General features: G+C 39.0%; 1 protein-coding gene across 5 annotated transcripts in view; it reads right to left on the bottom strand.

Annotated features, from left to right (window-relative positions):
• The window catches only part of GRM1 (glutamate metabotropic receptor 1), a 452,400-nt gene that overhangs the window by 123,845 nt on the left and 315,670 nt on the right, over positions 1-12,885 (bottom strand). For all 5 annotated transcript variants that reach the window (XR_006352779.1, XR_006352780.1, XM_043963679.1 and 2 more), the window contains exon 4: positions 3,153-3,388. Coding sequence is in view for 3 of the 5 variants with exons in the window: in XM_043963679.1 (XP_043819614.1) it covers positions 3,153-3,388 (236 nt within the window). In the remaining 2 variants the exon portion in view is untranslated. The remainder of the gene's footprint in view (positions 1-3,152; positions 3,389-12,885) is intronic.

Here is a 12,885-nt window from a genome sequence, read left to right as displayed (position 1 = left end):
GTTGTCATCTCAATTTCTAGTGCTAATGTGATACTGGATAGAATCCTTCAGGATGGATGTGTATTTCTGGCATTGTTGTCTGACTTTGGACTGCTGTGAGATATAAAGGGACAGTATAAAGAGGGCCAAGCCTGGAGTCAGGAAGACTTGAGTTCAGATCCAGCCTCAGAAACTAACTGTGTGACCTTGGGCAAGTCACTCCAGTTTGCCTCAGTTTTCTCATCTGTAAAACGAGAAGGAAACTATAAACCATTCCAGCATCTTTGCCAAGAAAACCCCAAATGGGGTCACAAAAGAGGCAGACTCAACTGCAAACAACTAAACAACAAAGTGATATAATTAAGAAGATACTTTCTGCCCAGATCTTGTGTCATAATGATCAAATATGTAATATCCATAACAAAAAGTCCGGAACTGTCATTACTGGATTCTAGTACAACTGAAGAAGGATAGATACCCTAAGGATTTCACTGAGATCTCAGCTTAAGCTTTATCAGAATTGCTCTCCTACTTTCTTATAGAATTCCCTGTCCTCCTTCCTTGGAGTTATGGAATGTTAGAGGATGGAAGTGTAGCAAAATAATGGAATTTGGCAGATGCCCAGGGGTCTGACTTGATTGACTTAGTAGTGTTTGAATTAGTTGTGAATGAGAAATTGCTAAGTACCCACTTAAAGATGATTATATTTTAGCCACACCTGGCCCACCCTGTTAGACCTAGTCTAATTTGGCCAACCCTGAGAAGGAGTGTCCTCAGAGGCTGTGGACTGCATCATCAACAGTCGCACACTACTTGAAAGACCACCCCTTTGGGGGGGAGGGAGAAAAAGGTAGAAAAAGGGACCCCAAGAGGAAGTAATCCACTTTCTCTTGGTCTCTCTCTGGCCTTGGAGGAAACTTTGGACCTAGAGGTCCCTCATTATTTTCTTTCTTTTTTTTTTTTTGGACAGGGCAATGGGGGTTAAGTGACTTGCCCAGAGTCACACAGCTAGTAAGTGTCAAGTGTCTGAGGCCAGATTTGAATTCAGGTATCCCCAGGGCCGGTGCTTTATCCACTGTACCACCTAGCTGCCCCTCCTCATTATTTTCTGAACCCCACTATTATGGCAAGCCACCCAATTAACTCTCCCCATATTAAATTTGGCCCCTACAGAAGTAAGTGAAGGAGTCCAGCTACTCCACTTACAGGCTAATTTATTTATTTATTTATTTTGATGAGGCAACTGTGGTTAAGTGACTTGCTCAGGGTCACAGAGCTAGTAAGTGTCAAGTGTCTGAAGTTGGATTTGAACTCAGGTCCTCCTGAATCCAGGGCTGGTGCTTTATCCACTGTGCCACCTAGCTACCTCCACAGGCTAATTTAATATGACAAACATTGACTAAGTGCCTAACATTTATGCAAAACACTATATTAGACACCAGGGTTTCTAAGACCATTCCCTCCAACCCCCAAAACAACAACAACAACAACAACAGCAACAGCAACAACAACAACCCTGCTAGTGCCATCAAGGAGCTACATATGTGGAGCTATCCAGTATGTAGACAGGTAAAGAGATATATGATCATCTGAAGAAGGAAACAATCAACTGAAGGGGTGAGGAAAGTCTTTTCACAGGAGCTGAGCTTTAAAAGAAACTAGGAAGTTTGAGAGGTGAAGGTGAGGTTCTGCACAAAAGTGTAGAACCTAGAGATGGAATACCAAGTTACAGGAGCTGGCCACTTTGACTATAACAAAGACTTTGGGAAGGGGAATGATGTGATTTGTGACTGGGAGGCTGGAATCACTGTGAAGGCTGAGAAATGTGTATTTTAATCCTAGAGGCAATTGGGAGACACTGATTTGACTTGAGTAGCAACATTGGCAGACATACATAGGAAGATTATTTTTCCTGCTGTGTTTCAGAAAATGAACTGGAAACCAAGAGTCCAGATTGGAGGGTGTTGTGATATCCCAGGCAAAAGATGAGAAAGGTATGAACTAGGATGGTGACTGTGTGAGTGAAGAGAATGAAAAGAAAAAAGAGGGTTGGCTTAGGTATCCAAGGACTTGGCTGTTCAAGTCTTGGTGCTTTCCATTTACTACCAGTGTAAACCTAGGCAAGTCACTTGGCATAGTGAATAAGAGTGATGGAGGTAAGAAGGCCTGAATTCAAATCCTGCCTCAAGTATTAAGAATCTATATGGCCCTGGGCAAATAACTTAATCTCTCTTGACCTCAGATCACAAGAGATAATATTCATGTAATGCTTTGTAAGTCTTAAAGCAGTATATAAAAGCTAGCTATCATAAATCTCTTTAGCCCAAGTTTCCTGAACTATAAAATCATGGGATTGTGCTGGATGTTTTCTCTCAGGTCCATTCTGTTTATAAATATATAAAGCTCTCTGCATAAGATATGTTGTGGAGTTAGAATTGACACAGCATTGGCAGCTTACTGAAAGCTCACAAGAATGGATTGATTTTTCACATCTACTTACCAACTCTGGTAATCTAGATCAGTGTTCCATTGGCTTTCTCTCTATCTTCCTCTCCACCTACTTCCACCTCCACCTTTACAGTGGTTTAATAGGGGTAGTCAAGAGGAGAGGGGACAAAAGAAGCAGAACATAACATGTTTTGTTTACGTTTATAATAGCAAAAAATTCTATGGGTCACTGTGATTAATTTTGTTTCTTTGCCTTATGTATACATTATAATTGATACCTGGGATGTTTGTTTATTTTCTTTTATTTATTTTTATATATTTCAAATAAGAGGCATCATAGGATAATGGATAGGGCACTGAACTTGGAGCTAGGAAGACCTGGGTTCTAACCCTGCCCTTAGATACTTAATAGCTGTATTACTCTGGGCAAGTCACCTAACTTTTGTTCTTCAGTTTCCTTATTTGTAATATGATAGGGTTATACTTGTACATCATTAAGGTTCCTTCTAACTCTAAGTCTGTGATCCCATGATCTTTTCCTATTACTTTTATCTAGTAGAGGTGGCCTCTCCACACTAGCTATACATCAGTAAAGTACAAGTACACACTAGTACCTTGTTCTACTCATTTAATGGATGAAGACATGGATCTAATTTTCAACTCTTCTACCATCATACTTTACACTAATAACACATGATATACATTTCTTTCTGAGAATGGAGTACCTGTGCAGATCCTTTTAAAGTTGGGGTTTTCCAGAAGGTGTCCTGGAAGCCTGCACTGGAACCGATGCTGCCAGAACTCAGGGAACCATGGATTTCGAGTGTTGGTGTCCAGCCTCAGTTTCAGGAAGTAGTCATCAAAAGACCTGACCTCTGGTGACTGGAGCTTTATGGTGATGCCTCCGTTGGCTTCAACCTCATAACCTTCAATGACTTCATCTCTGTCTGCCCATCCATCACTGAAAAGGAAAGACAAAAATTAAATAAACAAATATGCCTCCAAACATGATTGGGCATTAGGTATAAAAAGGAATACTCAGCAATTAGATCCAAATGAATACAAGCTGACACACAAAGAGCCATCAGTAAATGTGAAAGTCTAATGCTCTGTCCTTTGTGTATGTATCTGAAGTTGTTGATCTACCCCTTCACTTAGGCACCTGCTGTGATTTGTGGTGTGTGGGGGGGTGTTTTGTTTTTTTTCCTACAGAGTGGATGATTTTGCATTGAGCCATTCATACACTTTCTCGCCTGGTTCCCCTTGTGATGAACAGTCAGCACAAAGACAGAATGAAAGTGAATATACTCATTACCAGAGTTGGAAATGGTGCTTGGCAGAGACAAAAGTGGGAACTCCTAGACTGAAGAAAGGAATATAGCCAATGAATTTTTTTAAAATGAAGCACACAAGGGGCAGCTAGGTGGCACAGTGGATAGAGCACCGGCCCTGGAGTCAGGAGTACCTGAGTTCAAATCTGGCCTCAGAAACTTACCACTTACTGGCTGTGTGACCCTGGGCAAGTCACTTAACCCCAATTGCCTCACTAAAAAAAAAACAAAATAATGAAGCACACATGAATCGAATGATTAATATGTATGAGGTGTACTACAGTAGGTGTTGCACTTAAAAACAAAACATTCTTGACCTCAAGAAGCTTGTATTCTACTGGGGGACACGATATGTTGATGGATAAGCAATTAAATAATACATACAAATAAATGAAGTAATTTCAAGAGAGAAAATAAATTGAGGGGATCAGGAAAAACCTTGAATAATAGGTGACCCATAAGCTGTGTTCTGAAAGCAGCTAGGCCTTCTCAGAGGCAGAAGTGAGGAGGGAGGGATTTCTATTCTTGGGGTAGGTCTGTTCAAAGGCCTGGAGGCAGGAGATGGGAATTCATAAATTAATTTTACTGGAACTGAGAATACATGAAGGAGTCCACTAAATAAGATAAGGTACATGGGAGCCAAATTTCATGGGGTACCACTAAAGGCTTTTTTAAGTATTGGGGTGACACTATCAGATCTGTGTTTAAGAATAACAAATCCGGCAGCTATATGGAAGGATTGGAAAGGGAAGAGAGTAGGGGCAGGGAGACCAATTAGGAGGTCACTGAATCATGAAGGCAAGAGATAATGAGGGTAGAGGCTACATGAATGCAGAGAAAGCGACAGATGTAAGAGAGGTAGAATCAATACATGACATTAATTTAATGGTTGGGGATGATCAGAGGGTAGGGGTCAAGACAGGAGAAAATGGAAAAGCAAATGCATTTCTTTTGCCCTATGGGAGACCTCTCTGCAGCATTTGACACTGCTGACTACCCCTCTTCTCCTGGACAGTCTCTCCTTTCTGGGCTCTCTTGACACTACTCTCTCTAGGTTCTCCCCTTACCAGTCTGACCACTCCCTCTCAGCTTTCTTTGCTCAATCATCATCCATATCACGGCCCTTGATTGCAGCTGTTCCCCAGGGTTCTGTCCTGGGTCCTCCTCTCTTTATACTCCCTCACTTGATGATTTCATCAGCTCCCATGGATTTAGTTATCCTCTCTACACAGATAAAGGGGTAGAAGAAGGGAAATAAGCATTTATACAGCACCCAGTAAGTGCCAGGAACATAGCTTTTTACAAACATTATCTCATTTGATCCTGAAAGGTAAATACTCTCATTATTTCCATTTGACAGTTAAGGAAACTGAAGCAGACAGAGGTTAAATGATTTGCCCAGGTTCACACAGCTAGTGTCTAAGGTGGGATTTAAACTCAGGTCTTCTTGACCGCAGGCCCAGTTCTCTATCTGTTCTGCCATCTAGCTGCCTAGGTGACTTGTACATCTATATAGCCTATCATAATCTCTCCGAATTCCAGTCTTGTGTCACCAACTGGCTATTGATCATGTCAGACAAAATATCCTATAGTTATCTCAAATTCATCATGTACCAAATAGAACTCATTATATTTTCCCAAAAACTTATCTTCCTTCTCAACTTCCTTATTGTTATCAAAGCCAACTACCACCATCCTTTCTAGGCACCCAATTTTACAATCTGAGTCATTCCTTATTCCATATATCTAATGAGCTGCTAACTTGCTGCTCTATGACATCATGTATCTGTCCCTATCCCATCATTCACGTGATCACCACATTTGTTCAGGCCTTTATCTTGCTAGGAATATTACAATAGCCTCCTAATTGGGCTTCTTGTTCCAGAACTTTCCCCTCTCTACTACATCTTCTACATGTCTTCCAAAATGATATAACTAAGCCATAAATCTGATTATTTAACTAACTGCCTTGATCAATAGACTCTAGTGACACCCATTTAAATATAAACTCTGGAATTTAACACTATTCACAATTCACTTCCAACTTACCTTTCCAGCTTTATTCTATATTACATTATCTATAGCTTTATTTTATATTTTATCATCTATATCAATTGTATGTCCAGTACCCACTCCAGTGCCTGCCAATACAGTATATGCTTCTTAATTAATTAATTGATTGAAAGAAACAAATACCAGTGGGTTTTCTCCCTTGGAAACAGCAGGATGCTGAAATGGATATTTTTCCCACTATTTCCCTGGTAGAGATCATTGGACAATCTGTCCTTTGGAATAGAAATTTGTGAATTATACATAGCACTTCATGCAGTGCCTTTTACCTACCACGTGTCCAATTGGTATTTGTTGAATGGATAGATGGATGAATGAATGAATACATGTTATTTTCTCTGTCAATAACCACAAAAATAATTCCAGGGATGTAAAATTACATGAATTGGGTTCCAATAAACCTTACTGTTGAAATCAGGAAAGAAATATCAATCAAGGACAAACTGAGGGCTGCCCCATCATGGGGAAGAAAATTGAATCATCTCTGCTGATGCTATCCAGTGTTTTTGCTCCTGGGAAATCAGGGAAAAGGAACAAATGCCTCTTACAAATGAGTGATGCTTCTTTCCTACATTCTGAAGCCAATTCAGAATTACAATATCAGAAGAAAACAATTTCTTCTATCCCTGAAGATAAGGTGGTTAAAGTAAAAGCAGAACATGTTTGTTTTCTGCAGGATAAAGGCCATTTTAATATTTGTTTAAAATTAGGTTGAGAGTTTAGTAACTCCTTTGGATTTCATTTTAATTTAGCTACCTAGGCAAGTTTTTTTCAGTAGCCACATTCTGGAACTTTCTGTGTCACCAGACACTGATGAATCTGCAGCTTCCTTCAAGTGCATCCATGACCCAGACCAAACTTTGCCTTGAATTGACTTGATCAGTCCACAGGAAAGATACATTAATTTGACATCTTAGAGAGAGCTCCTCCATACTTTCTAGCCTCCCTCAGTGAAAGCACTTTATCTCTCTGCTTCCCACTGAACAGGGAACTGAGCCAAGTCCATGTATGTGACCATGACTAACATGCTGCCTTTTATATGAAATCAATGGAATGAATACATTTTCCAGTTAGGGGAACAAATGGGCATTGGTAAATTCTAGAAACATTTCTGTTCACAGTCTTCTAGGCAAGCAAGTACATTTTGTCTTCTAGTGTTCCAGACTGCAGAGCAGTTCATCCAAGTGAATAAATACCATTGGGCTAGATGGGATCTCATTTGGTCCAACCCACTACTTGTAGACTTGTGAATATTGTAGCTAGAACCTTAGCTTCATATTGTCTACCTGCTTTATATTACAGATGAAGAAGCTCATTAGGAACATGAATTCACCCACAGTTACATAAATAATAAGTGGAAGAAGAGGACTAAAAACCCTGTTTTCTGTTTTCCAATCCAGCTTTCTTTCTATTATGCTACAATGCCTCCCTTACATCAGAAGATATATTCATGATAGAATCCTGTCTTTGCTTGAAAAAGACTTCTGGGAACAGAGTAAGATTTTAACTAGGGTATGGTGACTGGGGTTTTGTCCCAGTCACTTACATTTAGAAAGTGACAGGGACACACATGTTTAGCAAGAAAGATTAGCTAAAAAAGGAAGCTATCACATGATTGTTATACCCTAGATTAGCTCATCTCTCCTAATATCCATAAGGGGCCTCCCCAGAACTATTTGAAGATACATTTCAGGCTATTTTCCTTGATTGGTCATGTGCTACTTGTCTAAGACACAACGTTTGCTATTATGGCTTTGCTCCAGGGTAATCATAAGCCTATATTTGAAACTGGGGGGGGGGGTATTATTAGAATTTATCTAGCTTGATCCCCACATTTTGAAGTTGAAGAAACTCAAGCATGAGACAATCAAGGGACTTATCTAAGGTCATACAGATAGTAAAAAAATGGCAAAACTAAGCATCAAGCCTCTTTCTTCTGACTCCAAATCCATCTGTTTCCATTGTAGCAGGATGCTAGTTAAAAATTATGCTTTAGACTCTTTATTCCACTTATTAAGTCCCTGACTTTCACTATAGAGAGGGAAAATGTCCTCATTTATTTAAGCCTCCAGGAAGTGCCACTTAAGAGTAAATATTTAAAAGTCAAAACAACTCATTAAATAATACAATTATTTTCCAGGTCAATTTTAAGCTTCAAGTACTTTCCTACTCCTCTCTCTCTCCCTCACTTCAGGGCTTAATGCCTTATGGAATTTATTTTGCTTCTATTTACCAATGGGAAATAATTCATTTTAATATGTAAAACAAGATTACTATGATGCTTATTTATGTTTCATTTGACAGCTCATAGTTCAAGCCATTTTTTTTTCAAGGTGAGAGGGGTGGGGGTGAGAAAAAGAAGCATAAGAATACTGAGTGTTCTGAAAGTCATTCCTCGATGAAAATGAACAAACAGTTCCCTGAAGAAGGACAAAGTATTAACTCTATCAAAGTTTGTTCCAAATAATTAATTAGAAAAATGAAAAAGCAAAACTCATGTTTTATCAAATACCCAGAAAATTGGCAAAGATAGGCAATGTCACTCTTGGAGATGCTACAGGAAGTCAAACATATACTTATTCCAACTATTCTGGAAAGTAATTTGGCATTATGCTAAGTTGCAACAGTGTCTACACCCTAACATACTTCTGGGCATATACCCAAGGTGGTCAAAGACAGAAATATCTCACATACACCAAAATATTCATGGCAACATTACATATTATACTTCTATAGTAATCATCTTGCCCTGCTGGACTGTAAACTCTATGAGGGGAGGGACTGTCTTACCTAAACTTTGAATCTCCCCAGGGCCTTTTATATACATACACACATATACACACACATATACATATGTGTGTGTATATATGTATATGTATACATGTATAATGTGAAAAAATAATAGGGTTTTTTTATCTTTTTTTTTTTTTTTAGTGAGGCAATTGGGGTTAAGTGACTTGCCCAGGGTCACACAGCTAGTAAGTGTTAAGTGTCTGAGGCCAGATTTGAACTCAGGTACTCCTGACTCCAGGGCTGGTGCTCTATCCACTGAGCCACCTAGCTGCCCAAAAAATAGGGTTTTGAGAACACCCAAAGGTCCTCTAAGAGGGGATTGATTGGATTAAGATTGATTGGATTGACTGACTTCACTGATTAACTCACTTAAAGTTGATTCAATTTAAAACCACACCTACCTGGCCCTCAAGAGGGTGTAAACTCTGCCCTCGACACCGGACCACTCTCAAGTCCAGTGAGCCAATGGATTTGGTTGATGCTAACCAATTAGCTTGAAGCAGTGTGTAAGGACTGTCTCTCCTCTGGACCTAGAAAAAGCTTCCACACTCAGTTACTCTCAGACTCTCTAGGAGGTGCTCTTGGTGGCAGATGATTTGGAGGAAAAAGCAGGTCAAGCTAAGCTCTATTTTTCCTCTAGGCTACAAAGCCAGGCTGAGCTCTATTCTCTCCTCTATGCTAGATAGGCCTTTTCTTAACTTTCAGAGACATGTATGCTCTCTTTACTAATATTTAGTATACTTTAATAAATGTTTAATGCCCCCAAACTGGTCCTAAAGCTTCCAATTTATAAGTAACAACTATATTAGAAACCCCAGCTAATTTTCCCCAAACTTGGCATTGTTGAAAGGACCAAATGAACAGTGACTAGTACATATTACCAGGGAAAGAAACATAAATTTTTGTTTATTAAAAAAATGAAATTTAATTTTAATTTTTTTTAAAAGAGAAAAATCAATATAGATCTAATTCTCTTACAGGGAATTCTCTAGAGTTATCTAATACTTTTGTTGTACTGTGATTTCATTGTATTAAATACTGACATAACCCTTTTCTGTATCATGGCAGATCTTTGGTGATCTGATGGAGCTGAACCCTTTTGGGGATGATGGTTTTAAATGCATAAAATAAAATCTAGAAGATTACAAAGGAAATCAATTATATTGAAATACACATATCAAAATATTAAAAGTTCCAAGTTTACAGAGACTCTGAAATCTATTCATAAACTGATTCCTTGGCAGGGGGGAAGCTTTGAATACCAGTTAAGAATAGTCATCATATACATATATACATACACACACATATATGTATACATACACACATACATACAATATAATATTATATATATGTATATGTGTATGTATATATACATATATATGAGATATGTGTGTATTTTGATGACTTAAAATGAGTATAAATAGCAATTGTTTTCTGTTCCAGCCAGAAAGTTTGAGGGTCTTACCCTTTCAGATTGATATTTTTGTTATGGTAAATTAGGCCATCTTTTGTCTCAATTCTTACCTACCCCTTTGTCATTAAATGGGTGTTGCCTCAGACAAACTGAGACTTGGGAAAGACCTTAATTTAGAAAGTCCAAGGTCACCCACTGCATTCTAAGCAATCAGCAATCATTCTGACTTCTCTCTTGACACTGGATTTTGATGACTCTGGAGGAGTGAGGCTGATGACCTTGTGCAGCTCAGTCTCACTTCAATTCATGTGCAAGCAAGACATCACTCTTGGTCAATTGGTCTTCTTCAAGAATGAAGGTTGAACTCATATATATATATATATATATATATATACATATATATATATATACTGTGTGTGTGTGTATACATATACATCTATGTATGTATGTAGGCAGCTAGGTAGCACAGTTGACAGAATGCTGAACCTAGAATTAGGAAGACTCATCTTCCTGAGTTCGAATCTGGACTCAGATACTTACTAGCTCTGTGACTCTGAGCAAGTGAGTCATTTAGCTCTGTTTGCCTCAGTTTCCTCATCTGTAAAATGAACTGGATAAGGAAATGGCAAACTATTCCAATATCTTTGACAAGAAAACCCCAAAAGGGGTCATGAAGAATTGGACATGACATCAAGGACTAAATAACATCAACAAATGTGTGTTTGTGTGTGTGTATGTATGTGTATGCATGCACGTGTGTATGTTTTGTATTTATCCATATATTTATTATATCACCTTTTTGTGCTGGTAATTGTCATAAAGATTTGACCCACGCAGGCTTGCTAGAGGGCTATGTTAACAGTTCACCCACCTCAAGTGACCAGGTTACTTTTTGAGGAGTTGAGTTGTTGAACTGCCCTTAGTATCACTGCTCAAAGCTATCACAAGGTGGCAGCATGTTGCACACCTACTGGTTGCTTCTGGGGCACAATCTGTTCCTGGAATGTGCTTTCTGTTTTCCATCTGAAGTCTAGAAATAAAGCTATATGTTGTGTAAGAACAGAATGAATCTTTAACAGACAGCTACATTTGGCTAGTGTTTTTCCACAAATGAGAAATCTCATTCCACTGTCTCCTTATGATACTTTCCCCCAAACAGTTTTATACAGCAACCCCTACACCCACCTGCTGCTTGGTTCCTTCCAACCCCCTTCTGCTCCCGTAAAGTCTTCTTAATCCCATCATAAAACCCCCTTTTCCATTATCCAGTGGCTTCTAAGTCTCCTTTGTCATGAACAATAAGAAAAGCTCTCCATTCTGACTCTACTAACAGTGACTGGAATAGAAGTTGGTCATGATGGAAAAGGAACATTATCTTTGCCTTAGGCAAGAAGAAGATTATCTAAGCTCTGGATCTGCCCTAGGGCCTAGTATAGTACTCTATATACAGTAGATACTTAAACTTATTGCTATTGAATCATAGGCTCTTACAGTTAAAAAAGATTTTGTCTAGTTCAACCTTCCTTTCTACTCACAAAACTACATCCCCAGTGTAGTCATCTAATCTCTATTTGAATACTTCCAGTGATAGAGCAAATGGTTTTGGCAGCCTAGACAATTCATAGCTATCTGAATCAATCCTATCCAGACTTAAGAAAGTGTATTAATGGCTGATTTCAAAAACCTCCAGAAGGGATCTTATTTAGTCTCCCTAGAGTTCTATTAGAATAAATATGTAAGGGTGTGTGTGTGTGTGTGTGTGTGTGTGTGTGTGTGTGTGTGTGTGTGTGTGTACACACACAGTTTATTTAAATTTAGCTCAGGGAAGACATTGGTAGGTATCTCTGGAATCTTGCCCACCCTTCTGCAAGGGAAATTATGAGACATACAGAATTAGAATTATATCTATCTGCACCCCTAAACTTTGCTGGTCTAGGGGCACATCTCTGGTTCAAAACAAAAAGCTGCCTCCCTGTCTTCAACTCTTAACTTACACTTACTTCTTTGACACCTATATACCAAATGCTAGTAATGCAGAAGACCATCACAAAGAGTAACTAGCTAGTAAACCCATGCATCCAATCAAATAGCAAACAGAAACTGAACAAGTTACACAGATTAGAACAGACCAGAAAATAGTGCAAAGGACTCTTTTGTTTGGAGAAAGATAACTTAAACCGAAAGTCGTCCTTATCTCACTGAAGGATAAATTCCCTGAAATCTCTAGTGATGCAAACTGGAAATCAAGGATAGGATAGAGAATTAACTTCCCTTAGTGTGCAGCTTCCAGAATCTTTCCTTCTCTACCCATCTATCTTGAGTTAGCCCCCACCCCCAAAGTCTAACACTGTGTTTTCTACCATGAAGAAGAAAAAAATGGTTCTATTCTTCAAAGCTTTTGCTCTGCCCCTTATATAGGTATGTAACTTTGTCATTACCATTTTCTTCATCAATCCACAGCTGTCCCTAAGCTTTATCATGCGAAATGCCCAGGTTCCAAGTACAAACCATGAAAATGGCCTGCATCCTTCTTTTAGCCTTGAGTTCTTTAGTTCTTTAGAGCCAGCTATACTAGCATTAGAGAAGTATTAGTGCAGGGACTAGGGTTAAGTACCACTGAGCCTTGTTTCTGGTTTTTCCTCAGCTCTCCAGCTACCTGAGTAAGCACCTGCGAATAAAATCTTATACCTCATCATTTGTCCCTTTAGTTTTCACCTGACAGAGCATCCCTTGGAAGTTTGGGTTTGAGGAAAGGAGCTGTAGATGTCCCTGCCATTGGCCACTAAGATCACACAGTGGCTCCACGTTTGGGGGCAAAAGTCCTACCCTCTCCCTTTTCCCTTTTGGTCT

The sequence above is a fragment of the Dromiciops gliroides genome, chromosome 4, assembly GCF_019393635.1.
Source record: "Dromiciops gliroides isolate mDroGli1 chromosome 4, mDroGli1.pri, whole genome shotgun sequence".
Classification (NCBI taxonomy): domain Eukaryota; kingdom Metazoa; phylum Chordata; class Mammalia; order Microbiotheria; family Microbiotheriidae; genus Dromiciops; species Dromiciops gliroides.
This window is presented reverse-complemented; position numbering and strand designations above follow the sequence as displayed.